Raw genomic sequence first — 24631 nt, forward strand, 5'->3', positions numbered from 1 at the left:
CCTGAGCTGAAGGCAGACGCTTAACTGACTGAGCCACCCAGCTGCCCAAGGATAGTATAAAAACTTTTAAATACCCTTCACCTAGATTTACCAGTTGTTAATATTTTGCCACGTTTGCTTTACTATTCATTCTCATTCTTTCTCCCTCAGAGATACTACATAAAACATACACAGATCTTCCTGAACCATATCAGAAGTTACAGACATCATACCCCTCATACCTGTCTAAACCTCAATATTTCCTTGTATATTTCCCTATTTACTAAACTACATAGTACATTTACCAAAAATCAAGCAGGTTAACTTCAGTACGGTATTTAATCTGTGACTGTCATTCAAATTTTACCAGTTGTCCCAGTGACTTTATAGGTTTGTTTGTTTTTTTTTTACCCCCTCCTTTAGTTCAAAATTCAATTTAGGATCATTAAGTTTGATTTTCTACTCTTTAGTCTCCTTTAATCTAGAATGGTTCTTCAGACTTATTTATTTAAATTCAATTTAGTTAACATATACTATTAGTTTCAGGGGTAGAATTTAGTGATTCATCAGTTGCATAGAACACCCAGTGCTCATTACATCAAGTGCCCTCCTTAATGCCCATCACCCAATTATCCCATTCCCCCCACCCACCTCTCCTCCAGCAACCCTCCTTTTGTTTCCTATAGTCTCTTATGATTTGCCTCCTTCTCTGTTTTCATCTTATTTTATTTTTCCAGATTTACCTTTTTAAAGAAGATTTTATTTATTTATTTATTTGACAGAGAGAGAGAGCGTGAGAACACAAGCAGGGGGAGTGGCAGGCAAAGGCAGAGGGAGAAGCAGACTCCCCACAGAGCAGGGGAAGCCTGATGTGGGACTTGATCCCAGGACCCTGGGATCATGACCTGAGCCGAAGGCAGTTGCTTAACCAACTGAGCCACCCAGGCGCCCCAGATTTACTTATTTTTAATGATACTGACATTTTGGAAGAGTACTGGTCATTTGTTTTGTAGAATGTCTTTCAATTTATGTTTTGTGATGTTTCTTCATGATAAAATTCATGTCATGATCTTTTAGTAGGAGTATTAAATAAGTGATATTGTATCCTTGTCAGTGTATCACATCATGAAACACAATTTTAGCTTAGTAGGTGGTGTTTACTCTGATCACTTGACAAGGTTGATGTTCACTAGGTTTCTCCACTGAAGTGGTTCTTTTTCCTCCTTGTAATTAATAAGTAATTTGTGAAGAGGTACTTTGAGACTATGTAAATATCTCTTTAGTAAACTTTCATCCACTTTAGTTTTGGTATTGGTGGTAATCTCTTGCTGGAATCAGTTATTTTTTTGCTGACTTGGAAATTGTTATTTTTCTATTATTCCTCTACGTTTTTTAGTTCACTTTATACTGTGAGGAAGAGCTTTCCCATTCCCTCTGTCAGTTTGGACTTAAATTTTTAGTTTGTTCAAATATATCATCCAGTGTCCTAGATTTGATTAGTGGGACCTCCTTCAAGCCACCTGCTATGTCCTTCTGACATGTCCCCATCATTTTTTGAGCACTTTAATACTTTCTGGTACAGCAAGATATTCTGCGTTGAACTTGTCTTTTCCCTGCTCCAGTACTGGTATTTTTTCCAGTATTTTTTGGAGGAGGGGTGGATCTGGTTCCTTTGGTGATGCACGTATCCCTTTTTTGGCCAGTCTGCATACAACTTCATTAACAAAGACCAGCTTTTGGGCAAGACTCAGCCTCCTTATCTTGATTTATATCTTAAGATATAGCAGAAATAGTGAAAAATAGTGAAATGTCAACAATTCATAGTGACTGACAGTAGTATATCCAGATTACTATGCAAAAAGTAGATGGCAAGTAAAAAGTACTGTTTTTCAACCTAGAAGTATGCTTGCTTGCATAGAAGGATATTTATATGAGATTTTGAAAATAAGTGTCACATTTCTTCATGATTCTAAAAATGTACGTAAGGATCGTTTGTTTGATTTCAAGTGCCAGAAATCAGTGATATGTTCAGTATCTTGTATCTTTAACCGTGAACCTATTTTTAATGAGGTAATATTTATATACAGTAAAATTAATCCATTTAAGAGTTCAGATTAATAGATTTTGGTAAATGTATACAATTGTATAACTACCAGCACAGTCAAGGTCAGGACAGTTCCCTCACCCTAAAAAGCTTTCTCATGTTCCTTTGTTAGTCATTCCCTTTCCTGGACCCTCCAACTTAGTCACTCTAGTTTTACCTCTTCTAGGTAGATTTTTATATAATAAGAATCATATAGTATGTAGTCTTTTATATTTGATCCTTTCATTTAGTATAATTTTTTTGATATTTATTATTTTTGCATATACTCCTTGTTCCTTTTTATTGCTTAGTAGGTCTCCATAGCATATATCTGCAACTATTTCTCTGTTCACTTTTTTATGGACTTTTGAATGTTTCCAGATGTTGGCTATTAGACTTACTCACATATAAGCCTTTGGACATATATTTTCATCTCTCTCGGATAAATACCTAGAATTGGAATTATTGGGTAGTATTATAATTGTATATTTAACCTGGTACTTCCATATGGTTCAATTTAATTTAACCATTTTGTGATTCCATCAGCAATGTATAGGAGTTCTAATGTTCCTCATTTTGCCAACATTTGATATAGTAAGTTTTTTTTAACTTTAAACATTCTGGTGGATCTGTAGTGGTGTCTCACTATGATTTTAATTTTCATTTCCTTGTTGATTAGTGATGTTGAACATCTTTATACATATCTTATGTAAAACATTTGTTTGAATCTTGTCTCCATTTTTAAAAACTTAAGTGGTAATAGTTCTTTATACAGTCTATATAAGACTTCTTGTCATTTTTTTCTTTTAAGATTCATGTTTTTATCAAGAAAATCTCGTGCTTTCTTTTAGAAGCTTATTAGTGTTGACTCTTATATTTTGATATCTGATCCATTTCTAGTTCATTTTTCTGTATAGTGTGATTAAGTGTTGAGGTTTATTATTTTTCATAAGATAACCCAGTTATTCTAACACCATTTGTTGAGAAGACCTTCTTTTCCCCTATTAAATTCCTTGGCATCTTTGTTGCATCAGTTGACAATATACCTGTGGGTATATTTCTGGACTCTGTTATTTGCCATTGAACTATATTATCTATTTTTACACCAATACCAGTTTTTTGATTAGTGTATCTTTATGTCTGAAAATCAAATAGTACTAGTTCTCCAACTTTGTTTTTCTTTTTCAGACTTGTTCTGCTAATCTAGGTCTTTCTACGTAAATTTTAGAATCAATATATCAATTTTTCAAAAAGCCTTTTAGAATTTTGATTTAGGATTGCATTGAATCTCTAGAGCAATTTTGAGAGAATTACCATATTAGCAACATCGAGTCTTCCAGTTTATGATCATAGTTTATATCATCTTTATATCTTCTTTAATTTCCCTCAGAAGTGTTTTGTAGTATTGCTTCCCTTCAGCCTGAAGAATTTCCTTTAAGCATTTCTAGTAGTACAAAGAGATAGCAACTCTGAAGTTGTAGGGAAAAGTATAAGCTTCTTATTTGAAAACATCTTTTGGATATTTGTTTTATTGCCACTCCCAAAAAGATAATAAAAGATAATAAGAGTATATTATATGGATTGTGTAGGTAGAGATAACCAAGAGCTTAATAAAGAACTTGAGGTCTTTTCTATTGAAGATCCCAACCCACTGGTTAAGTCTCCTTTCCTCCTTTGGGTGATGGATCATCATACCACACAGTGTTGACGGCTTCTGCAGCTCTCTCTTCCTTTACCTCTCCTTATCACCTTCACAGCTCCCTTAAAAGAAATTACCTTATATTGGAAAATTGACACAAACTTGTGAGGCTACCAGAAAACATAGCAATTGAAGATACATGACCTACACTTTCCCTGAAAGCTGTGTACAAAATTAACTTTTACACACACACACACACACACACATTTTTCATTTATGCCAGCACTAGCAGTTAGAAAATAAAGGAAACATCCTTTTCACCATAATGACAATAAAAATGTAAAATAATAAATAATGTGGGAACTATGTGAATAAACAACAAAATTTTAATTGAGATCCATTAAAGCCTACTTGGATAAATGTAAAGCAGCTCCTGAAAAAGAAGACTGAATATTTTTAAGGATGTTACATTCTTCCTGAAATACTTTCTAAGTATAATGCTCTTCAGATCAAAACCACAATGTCTTCTTTGGGGAGCTGGTGGTAGTGGGAAAAGAGTTGACTAAGTTATTTTAAATATAATCTGAAAGAATAAAGCTAGAATGGCCAAGACATTTTGGAAAATAATAATGAATAGGGATTTGCCTTCCCAAATACTAAGACTTACTATAAACACATAATAATTTTTAAAATATGATACCGATGATGCTTTTTTCAGTTCTTTATTAAGGAGAGAGCTTTTAAAAAACATGACTACTCCCTACTGCAGAGCTACAGAATCTAACTCTTTGACAGTATATTCTAGGCATATATGCTTTTAAGAAGCTCACAGTAGAAAAAGAAAGGAAGCAGCAGCAGCTCAGAGTAGATTCTGATATGACAGAATCACCTGTGGCTATGAGTAAACCAGTCTAGGAGGACCAATTCCTGAATTCTGAAGGAAACCAGGGGATATAAGTTCCAATTTATATCTCCAACTTTATTCCTATTATGTTCTGAGCCAACAACTTGTTCTTTAATAACTAGGGATAATAACTGTGGTTTTTTTATTTACAGAAAAGTATGTCACATCATTTTGTTATTTTTTTTGCCATACCATACGTAGTGACTCCTTTTAAAATTCAGATATGAGGGAGGGGAAATGACATGAATTTACTCTTTTTGTATCTCCTAGCTATTGTGTTAACTTCATTAGCTCTGTGTCATATGAACTTTTTTGTTCTTGTTGGTTCATTTTGGTGTATAGTGTAATATGTACAGTGAGGGAGAATGACCTATATTTTGTTTGTACATCATTGCTATTAATTTTTTAAGATTTTATTTATTTGAGAGAGCGCTTTATTTATTTGAGAGAGAGAGAGAGAGAGAGTGCGCGGGCAGGGAGCAGAGGGAGAGGGAGGGAGAAAGAATCTCAGGCCGACTTTGTGCTGATCACAGAGCCTAACGCAGGCTCGATACCATGACCTGAGCTGAAACCAAGAGTTGGACATTTAACCAACTGAGCCACCCCAGAGCCCCACATCGCTGCTATAAATTTTTAACTTGGTGACTAGATGCAGTTGAAAAAAGTATGTGATGTTATGTTATATTTTTCATCTTTGGCTATTATTCTGGATAAAAATAAGCAAAATAACCATTTGGTGAAAATTATTTTAAAACAGCCACTTAAACTCTGGAAATAACTGTCTTAAGGGCATACAGCAAACGGAGAATCTTTGTTCAAAAAAAATCTACTAAATCTCAGTAAGAACAATGGGACTCTGGCATTTGACCCATGACCCACTCCCACCCACCTCACTGAGCTCAGCTTGAGGGAAGCTCTACTCTGAGCAGGAGGAGCAGACTATGGGCTTCTCTCATACTTTCTAGCTTCTTGTTGCAGATACTTTCTTCCAGGCAGCTGAGGTTGAAAAGCCTCGTGCTCCTTTCATTCACTCACCCGTTACTCATCTACTCCAGGCGCAGCAGATTGAGAATACTGAGCTTTGGGCCAGGCATCATTCATAAGGCAGAAGTTCTATGCCAGGAGAGGCAGGTCATCCAGCACCCCCTCTCATAAAGCACAGATGTCACTCTGAGAGAAGTTGGTTATTGTTCTAGCCCCCAGTTTCTGTGCAGTGTCACAAAGGTTCTTCCAAAGGGAAAGGCAGGCTTTGAGAACAGAGAACTCTATAGCTCTCTTAAGGGAACTGACTTTATCTGGAACAGAGCTTACAAAAAGTTGTTGTTGAGTATGATGAAGATTTCTGTGGTGAATAATTGAGGCTGGTAGCTCTATAATACTAGTAGCAACAAGTGAAATGTCAGACCAGTTAGAATTTTTACCAGAGGGCGCCTGGGTGGCTCAGTCGGTTAAGCGGCTGCCTTCGGCTCAGGTCATGATCCCGGAGTCCTGGGATCGAGTCCCGCATCGGGCTCCCTGCTCTGCGGGGAGCCTGCTTCTCCCTCTCCCTCTGCCTACTTGAGTTCCCTCTCTCTCTGTCAAATAAATAAATAAAATCTTTAAAAAAAAAAAAAAAAAAGAATTTTTACCAGAAAAGAGAGAACCAGAAAAAAAAGATAGCTAAAAGAGCCCTCCTGGGATTGGAGTAAGCCTCAAAGACTGGCAAACAGACCTAGCCCCTGCAAAGAGACTCCACTCTTACTGGAACAGAGAGTGGTACAATTTATGCACTGTGGTGTGGCAGAAACACACCAGTGAAACAAATTAGTAGAGGCTAGCAGCTGGATGTGTGATACCGCTACAGGCAGATCAGCAAGAAGCTTCTAAAGGGAAGACCTGAGAAAGAAACTGCCAGAGAGTCTAACTGAATGCACAGTCATTCCTGGTGGACAGGGAGACTGCATGCTCAAGACAGCATCCCCTGAGAAGTGATATCAGAGGCTGCACAGTGCTAGTGAAATAGACTTCAATGACGCTAGAGATAAAGAGGGACATTTTTTTTAATGATAAAAGGGTCATTCTGGGCACCTGGGTGGCTCAGATGGTTAAGCGTCTGCCTTCGGCTCAGGTCATGATCCCAGGGTCCTGGGATCGAGTCCCACATCGGGGTCCCTGCTCCTTGGGAGCCTGCTTCTCCCTCTGCCTCTCTCTCTCCGTCTCTCATGAATAAATAAATAAAATCTTAAAAAAAAAAAAGGGTCATTCTATCAGAAAGACATAATTATATCCTTACCTAACAACAGAGCCCCAAAATGCATGAAGCATAATGTGACAGAAGTGAGGGGAGAAATAGTTCAACAACAATAGTTGGATATGTTAATATTCCACTTTCAGTAATGGATAGAGCATCTAGGCAGAAGATCAACAAAGATGGAGGACTCGAAACAATACTATGTATCAACTAGACCTAACAAGATATTTATATAGAACACCCAAAAAAGAACAAAATACTCATTCTTAACTGTACATAGAACATTCTCCAGGAAAAGACTTTCTGCTAGGCCATAAAAAAATTAAAGGATTGCAGTCATATAAAATGTTTTCCCACTACAGAGGAATGATACTAGAAATCAATTACAGAGGAAGTATGAGGAATTCACAAACGTGGATATTAAATACCACTTCTAAATAATCAGTAGATCAAAGAAGAAATGAGAAAGGAAATTAGAAAATATTTTGAGATGAATTAAAAACAAAGCCAAATCATACCAAAACTTATGAGATGTAGCCAACAGCACCTAGACCAGAATTTATAGCTGCCAATGCCTATATTTAAAAAGATTTCAGTTCAATACCCTGTCTTCCTTAAAAGACTAGAAAAAGAAGAGCATACTAAATCCAAAGCAAGTGGAAAGAAGGAAATAATGATTAAAGCAGAAATAAATGAAATAGTATAGAAAAATAGAGAAATCAACAAAATCAAAGGTTGGCTCTTTGAAAAGAGCCAACAAAATTGATAAATGTCTTATCTAGGGCTGATCAAGAGAAAAAGACTCAAATTACTAAATCACAAATGATATAGGGGAAATTACTACTGACCTTACAGAAATAAAAAGAATTTAAGGGATAATGTATATATTAGCAGACTAGGTAATTTAGATGAAATAAGCAAATGCCTAGAAATACACAAACTACTGAAACTGACATAAGAAGAAATAGAAAATCTGAACCAAGCTTTATTGTGGGATGAAATGTCTCCCCCACGCCACCCACCCCCCAAAAAAGACATGTTGAAGTTCTTTTTTTTTTTTTTTTAAGATTTTGTTTATTTATTTATTTGACAGAGAGAGAGAAACAGCATGAGAGGGGATAGGGTCAGAGGGAGAAGCAGGCTCCCCGCTGAGCCGGGAGCCCGATGCGGGACTCGATCCCAGGACTCTGGGATCATGACCCGAGCCGAAGGCAGTCGCCTAACCAACTGAGCCACCCAGGCGCCCGACATGTTGAAGTTCTAATTCCTGGTACTTATGAACATGACCTTATTTGGAAATAGGATCTTTGCAAATTAATCAAGTTAAGATGAAGTTACACTGGATTAGAGTGGGTCCTAAATCCAATGACTGGTATCTTTATAAGAAGAGAGATTTGGGGACTGAGGCACACACAGGGAAGAAGGCCATGTAAAGATGGAAGTAGAAATTGGGCTTAACGCTATCACAAGCCAAGAAATGCCAAAGATTGTTGGAAACTACCAGAAGCTAGGAGAAAGCAGGGAAGGATTCTTTCGAAGAGCCTTCAGAAGGAGCATGGCTCTGTTGACACCTTGATTGCAGATTTCTAGATTCCAGAGCTGTGAGAGAATGAGTTTCTGCGGTTCTAAGCCACTCAGCTTGTGGTAATACATTACAATAGCCCTAGGAAATTAATGCAACCTAGAACAAGTAAAGAGATTGAATTTGTAATTTTATTTTATTTTTTTTTAAGATTTTATTTATTTATTTAACAGAGACAGTGAGAGAGGGAACACAAGCAGGGGGAGTCAGGGAGGGAGAAACAGGCTTCCCACTGAGCAGGGAGCCCTGTGTGGGGCTCGATCACAGGGCCCTGGGATCATGACCTGAGCCGAAGGCAGACACCCAATGACTGAGCCACCCAGGCGCCCCTGAATTTGTAATTTTAAAACTTTAATCAAAGCCCATGGCCAGACATCTTCACTGGTGATTTCTGTCAGATATTTTTTAAAGAATTAATACCAATTCTTCACAAACTTATCTAAAATAAAGAGGAATATTTACTCACTCTGTGAGACCAGTATTATTTGAATACCAAAACCAGACAGAGAAGTCATGAGAAAAGGATACTTCAGACGAGTATCACTTATGTATACCAACAACAATAAAATTCTTTTTTTTTTTTTTAAAGATTTTATTTATTTATTTTAGAGACAGAGCACAAGAGGGGGGAGCGGGAGAGGGAGAAGCAGACTCCCTGCTGAGCAGGGAGCCCGATGCGGGACTCGATCCCGGGACTCCAGGATCATGACCTGAGCCAAAGGCAGTTGCTTAACCAACTGAGCCACCCAGGCGCCCCAAAATTCTTAACAAAATTATTAGCAAACCAAATCAAACAACATATGAAGACTGTTATACACCCTTACCAAGTGAGATTTATTTCAGGAATGCAAGGTTGGTTTACATTACAAAATCAATTAATCTAATGTAATACAATGCATTAATGGAATAAGTGATAGGAACCACATGATCATCACAATGGATGCCCTCCCCCAAAAGTGTTTGACCAAATTCAACACCTTTTCATGATAAAAACATGCAACACACTAGGAATAGAAGAGAAATTCCTTAGCCTAACTCACGAAAGTACATAGCTGTGGTGGAAAGTTGAACATTTTTCCCCCTAAAATTAGGGACAAGACAAGGTTGTCCACTTTCATTTCTGTGTATTGTATTATACCTGAGGCACTAGCCTTGGCAATTGGTAAAAAAAGAAACCAAAGTTACCCAGATTACAAAAAGTGTCTTTGTAGATGACATGATGTTGTATATGGAAAATCCTAAAGAATCTAACAGAACACTGTTAGAGTTAATAAGTTCAGCAAGGTTGTAGAATACAGCATTTTGAAAAAAAATGGGGGCACCTGAGTGGCTCAGTCGGTTAAGCGTCTACCCTCAGCTCAGGTCACAATCCTAGGGTCCTGGGATCGAGTCCCACATCGGGCTTCTTGCTCAGCACAGGGAGCCTGCTTCTCCCTCTGCCTCTCTCTTTCTCTCTCATGAATAAATAATAAATAAAATCTTTTAAAAAATAAAAAAAATGGTGGTATTTCTAGACAAATAACAATGAACAATCTGAACATGAAAATTAAGAAAACAGTTCCATTTACAGTAGCATCCAAAAGAATAAAATACTTAGGAATAATTTTAAGATGTTTAAGACTTGTACACTGTAAATTTAAAAAAACTGTTGAAATAAATTAAAGATCTAAATAAACAGGTATCTCATGTTCATGAATTGGAATACTTAATGTTATAAAAATGGCATTGCTTCCCAGAATGGCCTGCAGATTCAGTGCATTCTCTGTCAAGACCTCTACTACCTTCTTTGCAGAAATTGAGAATCTGATCTTAAAATTTGTATGAAAATTCAAGAGATGCATGAATAGCCAAAACAATCTTATAAAAGAAGAGAGGACTTAACACTTCCCAATTTCAGAACTTAACTACAAAACTACTGTGATCAACATACTGTGTTACTGGCTTACAGATGGGAAATGTAGATCAGTGGAATAGAATTGGGTGTTCAGAAGTAAATTTATGGCTAGTGATTCATTTTTTTTTTCAAGGATTTTTTATTTCTTTATTAGGGAGTGAATTGAGTGAGAGAGAGCACAAGCTGGGAGGAGAGGCAGAGAGAGAGGGAGAAGCTGACTACCTGCTGAGCAGGGAGGCTGATGTGGGACTTGATCCCAGGACCCTGGGATCATAACATGAGCCAAAGGCAGATGCTTAACCAGATGAGCCACCCAGGCTCCCCTGGCTAGTGATTCTTGACAAAGGAAGTTGGACCCCTTCTTATACCATACACAAAAGTTTACTTGAAATGGAACATATACCTAAAAGGAAGTTCTAAAACTATACATTTAGAAGAAAACATAGGAGTAAATCTTCATGACCTTGGGTTAGCCACTAGTTTTTTAGATATAATACCAAAAGCACAAATGACCAAAAAATTAGATAAATTGAAATTCATTAAAATTAAAAACTTTTGGGGGTGCCTGGGTGACTTAGTTAAGCATCTGCCTTCAGCTCAGGTCATGATCCCGGGGTCCTGGGATCAAGTCCTGCATCGGGGGGAGCCTGCTTGTCCCTCTGCCTGCTGCTCCCCCTGCTTGTGCTCGCTCTCTCTGTGTCAAATAAATAAATAAATAAATAAATAAATAAATAAATAAAATCCTTTTTTTTTAAATTTAAAACCTTTTTACTGCTAACAGTAGTAGCATAAATGAAGTGATAAGCTCACTGACGGCAGAAAATATTTGCAAATCTTACATCTGATAATGGACTTACATCCAGAATATATCAAGAATTCTTACAACTCAACATTAAAAAGGTAGATAGCCCAATTAAACACCAGGCAAACATATGAATAGACATTTCTCCAAAGAAGGTATTTAAATGACCAATTAGATGTTCAACATCAGTAGTCATTAGGGAAATATAAATCTGAACCATGAGGCACCACTTCTTGTGTACTAGAATGGATGTAATCAAAAAGATAACAAGTATTCATGAGTATGTGGAGAAGTTATGAGTCATATTCTCATTGCTGTTGAGAATATGAAATGGTGCACCTGCTTTGGAAGATGGTTTAGTACTTCCTCAGAATGGTAAACATAATTAAGACATGATCCAGAAATTCCACTCCTAAATATATATCCAGGAGAAACGAAAATATACATCCACACAAATATTAAAGGCAACGTTATTTGTATCATAGTAGCCAGAAAGTGGAAACCTAAATGGTCATAACTGATGATTGGTTAAAATGTGCTGTATCCATACAATGGAATATTGTTTGGCACTAAAAAGGAAGGAAGTACTGGTACATGCTACAACATGGTGAACCTTGAAAACATTATTTCAGGAGGAAGAAGTCAATCTCTCTCTCTCTCTCTCTCTCTCTCTCTCTCACACACACACACACACACAAATATTGCACAATTCCATTTATACGAAATATCCAGAATAAGCAAGTCCATAGAAACAAAAAGTAGTAACAGTGGTTGCCTAGGGTTGGGGCAAATGGGAGAATGGGGAATAGCTGTTAATGGGTACAGGGTTTACTTCTGGGGTACAGAAATGTTCTAAAGTTTATCATGGTGATGGTCCCACACCTCTGTGAACCTACCAAAAAGAAAACATTGAATTTTACATTTCAGATGGGTGACTTATGTGGTATGTCTATTATGTCTTAGTAAAACTATTCAAAAACAAAACAAATAGGTGTGACTGTAATTAATATGAGCCAACTGAAAGTTATCTGTATGTTTCAGAGTCCAGGTTGATAAAATTGGTTAAAATTGTTTAATTCAAGAAAAAACAGGTAGCACCTCCCTTACTGAGTGCTATGTTAGTTGCTATGAGTTGATTTAGTAAGACAGTAGACTGAATGCAACATTAAACATGGTTGAAATATAGGTGTTCTGTGCTCGCTTCGGCAGCACATATACTAAAATTGGAATGATACAGAGAAGATTAGCATGGCCCCTGTGCAAGGATGACACACAAATTTGTGAAGCGTTCCGTATTTTTGTGATGAGCACCGGGTGTTGTATGTAAGTGTTGAATCACTAAATTCTACACCTGATATTATACTGTATATTAACTAGCAGGAATTTAAATAAAAACTTGGGGGAAAAATACGCTGTTTTGTAAATGTGTATGTAGAATCATTCACTGAAACTACACTGTACAATGCATCCTTCAACTAACATCTTCTCTAAGATTTTCTAAACATGAAAAATAAATACAGACATTCTGCTCAAAGTCTGACTGAACTGACTGAATGTAAGACTAAGGAGTTAAGTACAGTTCATACATGTAATGTCGCATTTTAAAAATCACTAAACAATGATAGTTGAGGATTTTATTGGACTCTTTAATTAGTATCTATTCCTAATACCTTTTAGATATTAAATCTGTATCAAAAATACATTATTTTGTGATTCATTTTAAAAAGTTAATTTCTTTAGGCTACAAAAGAGAATGTTGGCAAATACAACTATAGTAAAGGTTTGTTTTCATAATGATTTTATAACACAATATTTTCTTTTATGTGGCAGACTTAATATGTCTGATATAGAAGTTATATGGGATGATTATTTTAATTTGATTATGCAAGAGAGTTCTTCATATTAAACTATTTGTAACATATAATTGATGCTAAATGTGTCTTTGCAAAATACTCTTTTGGTTGTGCTATCAACACAGTTTGGATGATGGAATCATAAAAAGCCGGTTGCAAATGTCATTGGGTGTATTTGAAATCTTTAAGAAAATTGTTTGTGGATTGTAACATTCTTTCAGTGTCTTGTTTATTACTTCCTTTTCATTGTGTCAAGGCATGTCCTCATTTTCTTATTCAGAAATGGACTTTTAAGTTTTCCACGACATAAGTAAATGCATATGGCGATACATTGCAGTGATTTGAAGTAAATTATATGCGCTGGAACTTAACACGTTAAACATGTACTTTGCTTTTCTTTACACTTTTATTTTCTATTATCATAGTTTCCTGTTTATTAGCTACAAGAGTGGAAATAAGTACAAAGCATTAACAACCTAGTCTAGTGCTCCTGCAGTCTGAGAACAGATTCTGGGAATGTTTGGGACGAGTCAGTTCAGCATTTTGAAACTTTCTGAACAGGACTTAAATTTTTATATTGTAAACATTTTTAAGCATAAATAGAAATGTTTACCTTTAGAACACGCGATGCACTCTATTTTTAAAGTCTTTTTTCCAGAGCCAGTTTTAACCTATTAATTTCACAACTCTAAACATTTGAAAGCTATAGTTTATGAAATAGTATTCTAGGGACAGAATTATAAATTTAGATAACTTTCTCTTTGAGTTTTCCCTTCTTGAGAGCTTGTTTGGAGGTTCTAGCAGGGGAGCGCAGCTACTCGTATACCCTTGACCGAAGAACGGTCCCCCTCTATCGGGGAAGGTCATCCTCTTCAACCGAGTGCGCAGCTTCAGGAGGGACGCACATGGAGCAGTGAGGGAGGAAGGGGACACCCGCCTAGCCTGCCAAATCAGCCGAATCAACCCTGGCGATCAATGGGGTGACAGATGTCGCAGCCAGATCGCCCTCACATCCTGAGTTTTCCCTTCTTATGGCCCTTTTAAAAATGTTTGTTTTGTGTCTGGAAAAAACATTTTGAATTTGGAGAGCAAACATGATTCTCAAATAATATTTAGGGTTTAAGGTATCTTTTTGTCTGAGTTGAATTGTGTATGAACTGTTGCTGTATAGTGTAATAAGAACCATTATATTTGAATGCTCAAGAAAAATTTTCCTTTAGTAGTATTAGCTTAACTAGAGTTTATCTATAAATTTTAAACATAATTCATAAGATAAATAAAAACCACCCGAAGTGTATTTTTACATTCACTTTGCTTTTTGTGGAGATAACTTTTATTCTGATTTGAAGTTTTAAAATATTTTAATTGTATTAAACTGATTTGTCTTATCTCTTACTAACATTTGTCTTTGATTTTGCATCTGTGCTTTTGATACTGAATGGGGAAAGATCTTTGTGCAAATATTTCACCAAATATTTTTACAGGGACACTTAGTCGGTCTGGATGAACCAGCTTCGGGAGCTGGGCAAGAAGCTCTGCTTAAACAAGAGCAAGCAAAAATCATTCGATTCGAGAGACAAGCAGAAGAGTTCCTCAATGCAGTCTTTTATAGAAAAGGTTGGTTCTAGCGAAGAATGGCGTTTAGCATCTGCTTGTCTTATATTAATTTCCTTAATTTTAATGTCATTTTTTAAAAGTCACTTTAAAAAATATTTATCTTTATTGATAATACTTTATATTCCTTTGGTCAAGTTAAATTTGGAATAGGGTAAGGCAACCCCTCTCCCTCCTTTTCATTCTGAAGTGATGGTGTCTTGTAAGATTTTATTCATTAAATAGTTCCTGAAAGTATTATGAATGTCTGAAAATTCTAAGGTTTCAGCAGTACAGTGTTTTCTCAGACAAATATTCTTTTTTTTTTTTTTTTAAAGATTTTATTTATTTATTTGAGACAGAGAGCATGAGAGGGAGGAGGGTCAGAGAAAGAAGCAGACTCCCTGCTGAGCAGGGAGCCCGATGCGGGACTCGATCCTGGGACTCCAGGATCATGACCTGAGCAGAAGGCAGTTGCTTAACCAACTGAGCCACCCAGGCGCCCCTCAGACAAATATTCTTACATAGTTACAGTTTTAATCACAGATAACCATAAAACCCAACTTTTAAAATAAAATTTCAGTAATTCCTCACTAGAATTCATTTGTAAAGAAGAGGTTAAGTTATATCTTAAAATTAGATTTGCAAGCATTTCTTCCTTGATATAGTCTTCACTCAAATTTCATTGGATTATTAAAATTGGAGAAAGAAATTCATTATTATATAGTAAAACTTATACCCCATATGTTGGAGGTGGTATTTAATAGCTCTACCTCTTAGATATTTCAGTTTTTCTTTCTTCTTGAAACTTTTGTAGACATGTTTCACATTTCTTTTCTCTGTTCACAAAGCATAATTGCCATCAGTCAAGACCTTCAGGATGCTTCCCTCCGTGATCCATTCTAGTGAAATCTTTACCTTCAAGAAATTCTTTCTAAATGGATTTGTATTCCTTAGTTATGTCTTTCCTTTAGTTCCAAGATGGAAATTACTGTGAGAAGTTCTAAAAAAGTTTCCTACAAACTCCTCATAATCCTGAATATTCCTTATTTAATCTTCAGCAGACTCAGTGATTCTGCTTTCTTTAATATTTTTTTATATGTTCTAGTTTACACCTCTCGTGCTCCTGGGAATTTCCTACTTCCCTCCAAAGTTAGAAGGGTGATTTTTACCTATACACTGGTTGAAAGTCTGATAAGTGCTATTCTAATTGGTTTACAGTTGGAGACCAACTGATGTTCTGCTTAATGTGGTCAGTATTTTCAAAATGGAGTATGAAGTTAGGGGTCAAATAAAATTAAGGAGCGAAGAAGATTGTTGTTTTCAGAGGCACTTTTTTTCCTTCCATCAGATCCCTATGCAAAATTAAATCTTTTAGTACATCCTCACTTCTCTTTTCATCTCTCTAGCACCCTCTGACCTAAAGCTCCCAACTGAGGCTCCCATGCCCACTTTATCTTCCCCTTAGAGTATCCTGAATTCTAAAATTATGTTCAAAATAGTAATTGACTTAGTTTTACAAACATTGATTATTTTATTAAAGTAATTCACATTTAAAGTGTAAATGACAGATCAGTTCTGTCAGTTTTTTGTTTTTTGTTTTTTTAAATTTTTATTTATTTGACAGAGAGACAGCAAGAGAGGGAACACAAGCTGGGGGAGTGGGAGAGGGAGAAGCAGGCCTCCCGCCGAGCAGGGAGCCCGATGCAGGGCTCAATCCCAGGACCCCAAGATCATGACTCAAGCCAAAGGCAGACACCCAACGACTGAGCCACCCAGGTGCCCAGTTCTGTCAGTTTATTAACAAAATAAAACATCTTTACAGCTCCTCTGCTGTTCTCTACTTTAGAATGTGTACTGAGTCATGGGTCTCTCCCTAATATACATGGAGAAAGAACTTTTCATCTACTCTTTGGTTACAGGGAGTTAATAAGGTCAATCATAAGCATATTCCTAAAGAGAATTCTAGCCGCTTTGTCTGCTAGTCCTGTCCCCTTATCATGTAGGAATAACTTAAAGTTCTTAAAAGTTTTCTTATTTAAACAAACTTTTGGGCACATGAGGGAATTTTTACCTCCAAATCAGTGTTAGGGTAGACTTCAAGAGATGAGAATACTCTGAAATTGTATGTAAAGTTAAATTTGTGTATTTGTATACTGGCATATGATGCTCAGAAAAAAGAACTGTTGCTTTGTTATTGAAGTTCCTTCCTCCTTGCTTTATGCATTAATATTGTTATTTTTAGATATTGTATTAATCTTCACGAAAATGTCTTAACGATGACCATTAGTACTGTTCAGGTTATACCAAAAATGTGTAACATGAACAGATATGACAGGCAATTTAGTCTGAAGGGGATTTTTTTTTTTTTTTTAATAAATAGCTCAGAGATTTGGATTTACTTGTTACTGAGTATTGCAAATGAATGTTTTTTGTTTGGGGGACGGGGCAGCGGGAGAGAAAGAATCTTAAACAGCCTTCATGCCCAGCTTAAGATCAGTGAGATCATGACTTAAGCTGAAATCAAGAGTCAGATGCTTGACTGAGCCACCTGGGCACCCCGAAAATTTTATGTTTTAAATAATTATGAAAGGTACTATAAGCTAGGTAGGGACATAGATGCAATTAAAGTAAGCTTTTGTGATATGGACTCTATAATAAATTGCAGCTTACGAACAGTGTACCTTCTACAACTGTCATTATCATATTCTTTCAGCTTGCTTTGTCACTTCTGTTAGAAAATTTGATACTTTCCTGAAAGTTGGATTTTTTTTTAAAAATTATTTATTTTTAAATTTAAGATTTTGAGAGAGAGAGCATGCGTGCACACAGGCACAAGAGTGGAGGGGAAAGGCGGAGGGAGAGGGAGAAGGAGAGAATCCCAAGCAGACTCCATGCTGAGCGTGGACCCGACTTGGGGCTCAGTCTCATGACCCTGAGATCACAATCTGGCTGAAATGGATGCTCAACTGACTGAACCACCCAGACGCCCCAGATTTGCATTTTTAAAAACACACAGGTGGCTGGTGATGTAGCATTTACTTGTTTTCCTGTAGTTTTAATTTTGATTTGATTAGTTGTTTTTACTTGACTCCATTGTGCATGTTCCCCAAGGCATATCTAGGTTTATAGAAGTTGTGTTTTAAGTAAGTGAAAGAATGAAATGTGTTCAGGAAACTTCAAAGGATGTAGAAATTCAAATGGTAGAGATGTCATCAATTTGTGAATATGAATTGTGTTTTATGATTATGTTCTTCATTCAAAAAAGAGGCAAGACAGACTGCAGGCATTTAAAGCTCAGAGGTAGCAATTTATGGTCTTTATCCTAAAATCTCTGACTCTTCACAAATCTCTTTAATTATATTTATGAATCTAATTAAACACAGACATCTCATAAATTCATTTTGCTTCCTATTTGGAAACGTTCTTCTTTATGAGTTGCTGGGGATAAGAAGATACACTAATATATTAAAACTTGAAATTATAAGCAGTCTTTCATTTGGAGGATGGATCTTAAGTGGAAAGCTAAATGAATATTAATAAGAATAATCAGTGGATAGAGAGATTTCAAAAAAGCAGTGTGTGGCTAAAATGTTTATTAACATTTAAGGAACTTGTCAGTGGTTGCAATAATTTCTGAACCTTACCTAATTGAACACCTTAATTCTTAAACCATCTAGCATACTCTATAGAGAAGAAATGTCAGGTTAGAAATACTTGTTAGTAGAACAGAAATGTTACTGTTAAAGCAAATCTTATTAGACTTCAGAGAATTAAAATATTCTGGCTTTAGATTATCTTCTGGTATTGAATGTTATCTTTCAGGAAAAACAAAATTGTTCTTAGGAGTCCCATGAGGTTTTGATGATATGTGTATGTGTGTTTACTGTGGAGATTTTAGATTTTAATAGTAATAATCTAAATTTATAAATCAACCTAATTCCCTTCCAGCTCCAGCTGTATTATGGGTAATTTACCTTCTATAGCTAAATCTTTAAAAGACCAAGGAAACTCAGGTTTTCTGAGAACTGTCTTCTAAAATCTCCGAAGTGTGGTGAAGTAAAGGTCACAAGTGGAAGGAATATTAAGAGCACAGGGAGAGTTTTATTTATTTATTTATTTTTATTTTATTTTTTAAAGATTTTATTTATTTATTTGACAGAGACACAGTGAGAGAGGGAACACAAGCAGGGGGAGTGGGAGAGGGAGAAGCAGGCTTCCCGCAGAGCAGGGAGCCCGATGTGGGGCTCGACCCCAGCACCCCGGGATCATGACCTGAGCCGAAGGCAGATGCTTAACAACTGAGCCACCCAGGTGCTCCACGGGGAGAGTTTTAATCAGGGTTCTACCACTAACCATCTATACAAATTTGAAGAGGCCACTTATTCTTTAGACACATTAATCTCATTTGTCTAAGGAAAAACAAAATTTGATGAGTATCGATTGATTTAACTGATCCATTTATTACTCAACTAATATGAATGCATCCTTTATGCCAGGCAAGATTAGGTGCTGAGTATACAGAGGTAAACAAACATAATCTCTGCTCTTGAGAAGCTTAGCCTCCCTGAGAGTGTGGTAACGGTGGAGGTGTGATGACATATTTATACGGAACATTTCCCTTTTATTTTCCCCCATTTGACCCTCAAGGTCCCTTCCAATGCTAAAAGTTCTTTGAGTTAATGAATTTATATGTTTTAAAATTAAAAATTGAATTGATTAGAAATTGATTAGAAATTGATAACTTAGGTGTTTATTTCATTACTTCCGTAGCTATTATGTTTAATGATTGGTAGAGTGTATTTAAAGAACTCATGGAAAATATGTGGGCTTAAGCTTTTGAGATTTGGCATTTAAACTCCTGGCCTAAGGGTTCTAAAATTGGGGTCCCTCGACCAGCTTCATCTAAAAACTTAGTAGAAATGCCAGTCCTTGAGCTCACCCTAGAATTGCTGAATGAGTGACTCTGGGGATAGGACCCAGCAATCTGTTTTTATAAGCACTCAAAGTGATTCTGATGAGCCTGAAAATGGGAGGTTATTGCCCCAGTCTATCATGGATCTTATATTAAATATCTCCTTTTATAATTTTGATATGCCTTCAGTCTTTAACAGAAAGTAAATTAAGCACTCATGAACTAAGTAATCCATTCTTCAGTAATTTAGGAAGAGGTAGCTGAGGAGGAAAGGTCTAGGAGAAACCAGAAATGATCACTAGGTGGTAAACAGGGGGGTAATTATTTCATAAAAGAAGGGTTTGAGATTTCTGTATCAGGTAAGTGATTCTTACCCATAAGATATACTATTTGTTATCCCTTTATTTAATTTCATAATATTGAGGGGATGGTGTTTAGAAATGATTTTATGAAAATTTTATTTTTAAAAATCTGGAACTTCAAGTTTTTAGAGATTAAAAATACTGAGAGGGAATACTACTTTTAAGATACTGCATTATAAGAAAAAAGATAAAATGAAATTTTATGTTTGCTTGAAAGCTGTCTTTTTTTTTTTTTTTTTAGTACATTGTCCCAATTTAAAAGTAAATAAATCTTTGTTTACAGACAGTCCCTGGGTCTCCGACCCCAGTATTCCCCTAGTGGCCCGTGAGATCATGCAGCGAATGATCCAACAATTTGCTGCTGAATATACCTCAAAAAATAGCTCTACTCAGGACCCCAGCCAGCCCAATAGCACAAAGAACCAAAGCCTGCCGAAAGCATCTCCAGTCACCACCTCTCCCACGGCTGCAACTACTCAGAACCCTGTGCTCAGCAAACTTCTCATGGCTGACCAAGACTCACCTCTGGACCTTACTGTCAGAAAGTCTCAGTCAGAACCTAGCGAACAAGGTATGGTTTGATGTCAAGGTCTCCTCTGTCCAATCAGAATACTTTAATTTGGGGAGAAAAGAAATTATTGGCAAGTAGGACATCAGTAACAATAATAGGATAAAAACTAATGTGATTCTTAAATTATTCCTGACTCTGCAGTGATAGAGAAGAAATACAGATAAAATGGCTACCTTACGTATCAATAGTTCATAGTCACGATTAATGTACCACCCAGGAAAGTTAGCTGGATACAGTTGTTACTGATCTTTAATTTACTTGATATTTATGTAAATATTTTATACTTTCCAAAACTTTGCCATAGCCATTGTTTTTAAAACCCCTATGAAAAATTAAGTTTTCCCCCTATCCACCAGTGTTCTAGAATTAGCACCTATCTGAGAAATAAATATGTCTTATTAGGTAGAAGTTATACGCTGCAAATGAAATTATAAGGCAAGAATGTATATTGTTTGTATTTTTAAAAAAGAAACTCCTGGGGTTAGATATAATGAGGAAGACATTAGACACACCAGGTGGTTCAGTGTATTCAATATTTTATAAATACACAAACACATCCATGTGTATATGCTATAATATGAACTAATCTTAGAATATTTCCAAAAGGTAATTTTAATTTTTGGATGAGGATCCTAATTAAGGGAAAATTTGGTTTAAGAGGTTATCAGTTTTGCTTAGCACATATTTCTTGAATTTATGAAAAGTTTACTGTCTTAAATAGATTAAATATTTTTGTTGCTTTGTGATCTCATTTTACCTTTAATTTCACAAAGATGCAGTGAGCATTTCAATTCTGCCATTGCTTGACCCATTACAGATTGTAAATTGGTGATGTCTATTCTAATGAGATTCCTTGTCATAGAAATCTTATAAGAGTATACAGAAAGTTAGGAGATGTGTAGATTTATTGGTGAGAAATACAGGTTCATTTTGCAAAAAGTTTAATTTGTATGAAGAACCTCTTTGAAAGGACTTTCTTTTGCTTATTTTAAGTGATTTAAGAGGGATTTATACTTAATGGACTGGCTTTAGTTTATTAAAAAATGTATTTTTGAATAGTAGTTCTTGCTTTTTTCCTGTTTCTGGGTAATGAATAGCAATCACAATCTCAGAATTCTGAGATTTCCTAGTAGAACCCCTTATTGTCATATGTTCACATCGATCAGTGTACTTTTACTTTTGGTTACCAAAAGCAAAATTGTGCTTTTCTGTGCTTTTTCTTTTTGTTGAGGTTTATCTTTACCAAAGATTGGTAGCTTTCATTAAAAAACTCCTTGCTCAAAATATTGCATTAAAAACTTCAGGAGAACGACAGCATAGAGGTTGTATTTAAAGTATTAATAGTGGAGATTAACGTATAAAGGTGCTACTTAGTCTAATTTAACTCCTAGTTGGTGCTATGCTTAAGAGATATGTTGTACTGACGGTATGCTCTTGTCAACAGGAATTTAAGCTAGATGACGGGATTAGAGTATATAGTCTTTAAGTGAAACAAAATTTTTAAAATATTTCCCAAATTACTTCTCATGTGTTTGCAATGAAATCACAGTATATTTAGTATATTTAAGTAGACTTAAAATATATTGCCTGTTTGATTAGACAGATTTGGAAGTCTTTAAATAATAGTGTCTTTGGAAATATTTTAAGCAGTGTATTTGCTTATTAGATGTCTAATTGGGTTAAGATGTCTAATAAGACACTTTGTTCTATAAGATTACAGTTATATTTTTAGAAATATTAGTGACCCTAAAGGACAACACTTACTCTGTATGAGTGTGGGATTTTTGGTTTACAAACTCAGTCACATATTTATTTCTAACAGCATGAAATCAGGAGTGATAGTGTCTTCAGACACTAGTCGTATGTTAGTTCTATATTGGGGCAGTTTTTAACATAACTAGATAGAAAGTCCTCTCTGCTGACCAACTGAAAATCAGAAACATGGAGTATTAGCTTGTTTTGTTAATTTTGGACAGAATGGCAGCTTTAAAAGTTGTCCAGACGAGTTTTCCTTTTTAGACATGTCTATGAGGGAACAAAGTCTTTGTGGGAAAACAAGGTCTTCTAATTCTATGTTTTAACAGAAAAAAAAAAAAAAGGCTAAACATCTAGGCTGTCATCAGTATCAAGACTATTTCATTCTTCTTTCTTTCCCTAAACTTTGCTCACTAGTTTGTAATATCTTATTAATTTAAAAACTTTGCCTTTATAGATACCAAGAAGGGAATTTTGAATCTCTGCAGATTTTTTCCAAAAGATTGAATCCAAATACACATTTTTTTGCAGATGTGTCTGAAGAGTAATTAGGACACATGAAAATTATAAACAGTTAACATCTGATTCATTTTACAGAATATTTTGTATATACATATTGTAATTTAACCATATAAACTTACATTTTAAAATGATTTGTGTTATATAAAATTTTCTAAATCCAACTTTTATGTACTTATAGTGTTTCAGGTAGACTTAGCTCTTGACGAATTTGGTTTTATAATTTGTATGATGTGGCATTAAAAACTCACGTGCTTTGATAAAGGTAAATTTAGAAAATGTAGTCTAATAGTTCTATTACAGAACTTCATACTGTGTAAACTGCGATTTCTCATATCTCGCTATATCCTAACATCTTCAGTGATATGCTGTACCTTTTCTTTTGCCCTACTGATAAAATATTTAACCCTTGGAGATACTAGATATAACAAGCTTTGCTAAATGTATGTCACTTTAGGAGGGAAAATAATCCTGATTCTATTAACGAATTGACTTAACTCACATATATGGCTAGTGTATCTGCATGGTTGACTAGGCCTATTGCTTTGTCACTTTTGGTCTGTTCAGTCCACATTTGTTCCTAGTTTTTAATATCCTCAGGTGTTTGTTTGTGTCTCTACAGACGGTGTACTTGATCTGTCCACTAAGAAAAGTCCGTGTGCTGGCAGCACGTCCCTGAGCCATTCTCCAGGCTGCTCCAGTACTCAGGGGAACGGGTAAGGGAAAATATTTGTAGCCTTCCACAGTTTTATAGGAGACAATTTATCAAAGATTGATGCAAATCTCCATTATATGTTTTTAAAAAAATCTTCAGAGGAACAGTCTTGTAAGTGGGCCTTTAGTAAGTTACTTAGTCCATCTCTCAAGTAAAAACACAATCTGTGAAGTCCAGAATTGACTAGTGTAGATCAGTTTTGCCAGGTCACTACAGATAGTGAGTGAATAAAAATATGGCAAGAATGTCTTTGGCCTTTTTGTTGTTGAGTGTTTGAGAGGGGGAAACCTAACCTGAATAATTCCAGGGTTCAGATGTAAGGCAGTATTATGTGTGCTGAAGTTGTTGAATGAAAATTGGGTTCCAGTACTTAACTTGGTATCGCTAATGGAGTGTGTGGGTATGTGGAGGCTGTTCATTTTTTTCTTGTTTGTTTTGGTTTGGTTTGGTTTCATTTGTTGATTGAACTGCAGTTTTAACTCTGTGTGGCAGTTCAGAAAATGTAATTGTATGTATTTTTTGTTTTTTAAGTGGTTAAGACTATAGATGTTGGGATAATCATCTTATGCTACCAAGACATTATTACATGCTCAGTTTTGATAACTCTTAGCAAAGTAAAGTGAATTTTCTGACCACCTAATTTTATAGTGTAAGAATTGTCTTAATTCTCCTCTACATGTATAAATAAGCCACTTAGAAAAGTCAGGTATTAATGAAGACATTTAAATACCATATTGGGAAGGATTTCCGTAAAATTGTGTTGTAACCAAAAAATCAACTTCATACATGAAAAGTAACTTTGGTAAGTTAAATTAGTTAATATGTAGGTTCATTTAACTTTCAGAATACCAACATAGGGAAGTTCTTTAGATGTTAAAGGAATAAGTACACACTAAATGGACTAACCGTTTTCAACTTTCTCTTAATTACCTTCAAATTGAAGAATTCCTTTGCTGACTTCTAAAATGCTGCCTTTATTTTCTCTAAAATTCCATCATTTTCCTTTTTCTCTCCTCCTTTATTCAGTCTAAAAGTAACTTATTGATTTAATGCAGTTTGCATAGTTTACTAATCTTTTTTTCTTAAGCCCTTCTTTTCACTATAGTTTATATTAGATACAAGTCATTGTGGTCCCAAATCATTGGATTCCATTTATATATCAGAAAACTTGAAGTGTGTAATTAAGAACACATGTAGGAGAAGCCTAAGTGTGGTTTGCATAAATGAATCCCTTG

General features: G+C 35.6%; 1 protein-coding gene and 1 non-coding gene across 5 annotated transcripts in view; both read left to right on the forward strand.

The window, feature by feature from the left end:
* The window catches only part of LCOR (ligand dependent nuclear receptor corepressor), a 140219-nt gene that overhangs the window by 82244 nt on the left and 33344 nt on the right, over positions 1 to 24631 (forward strand). For all 4 annotated transcript variants that reach the window (XM_035026164.1, XM_035026171.1, XM_035026208.1 and 1 more), the window contains 3 exons: positions 14451 to 14583; positions 20120 to 20407; positions 23304 to 23397. In XM_035026164.1, coding sequence (XP_034882055.1) covers positions 20170 to 20407; positions 23304 to 23397 — 332 coding nt within the window. In that variant the 5' untranslated portion in view covers positions 14451 to 14583; positions 20120 to 20169. The remainder of the gene's footprint in view (positions 1 to 14450; positions 14584 to 20119; positions 20408 to 23303; positions 23398 to 24631) is intronic.
* LOC117998852 lies at positions 12307 to 12413 on the forward strand. Its single transcript, XR_004676102.1, has one exon. It is a non-coding gene; the product is annotated as a U6 spliceosomal RNA (small nuclear RNA).

The sequence above is a fragment of the Mirounga leonina genome, unplaced genomic scaffold (genome assembly GCF_011800145.1).
Source record: "Mirounga leonina isolate KUSES-001 unplaced genomic scaffold, KU_Mleo_1.0 Mir_114, whole genome shotgun sequence".
In the NCBI taxonomy this organism is placed as follows: Eukaryota; Metazoa; Chordata; class Mammalia; order Carnivora; family Phocidae; genus Mirounga; species Mirounga leonina.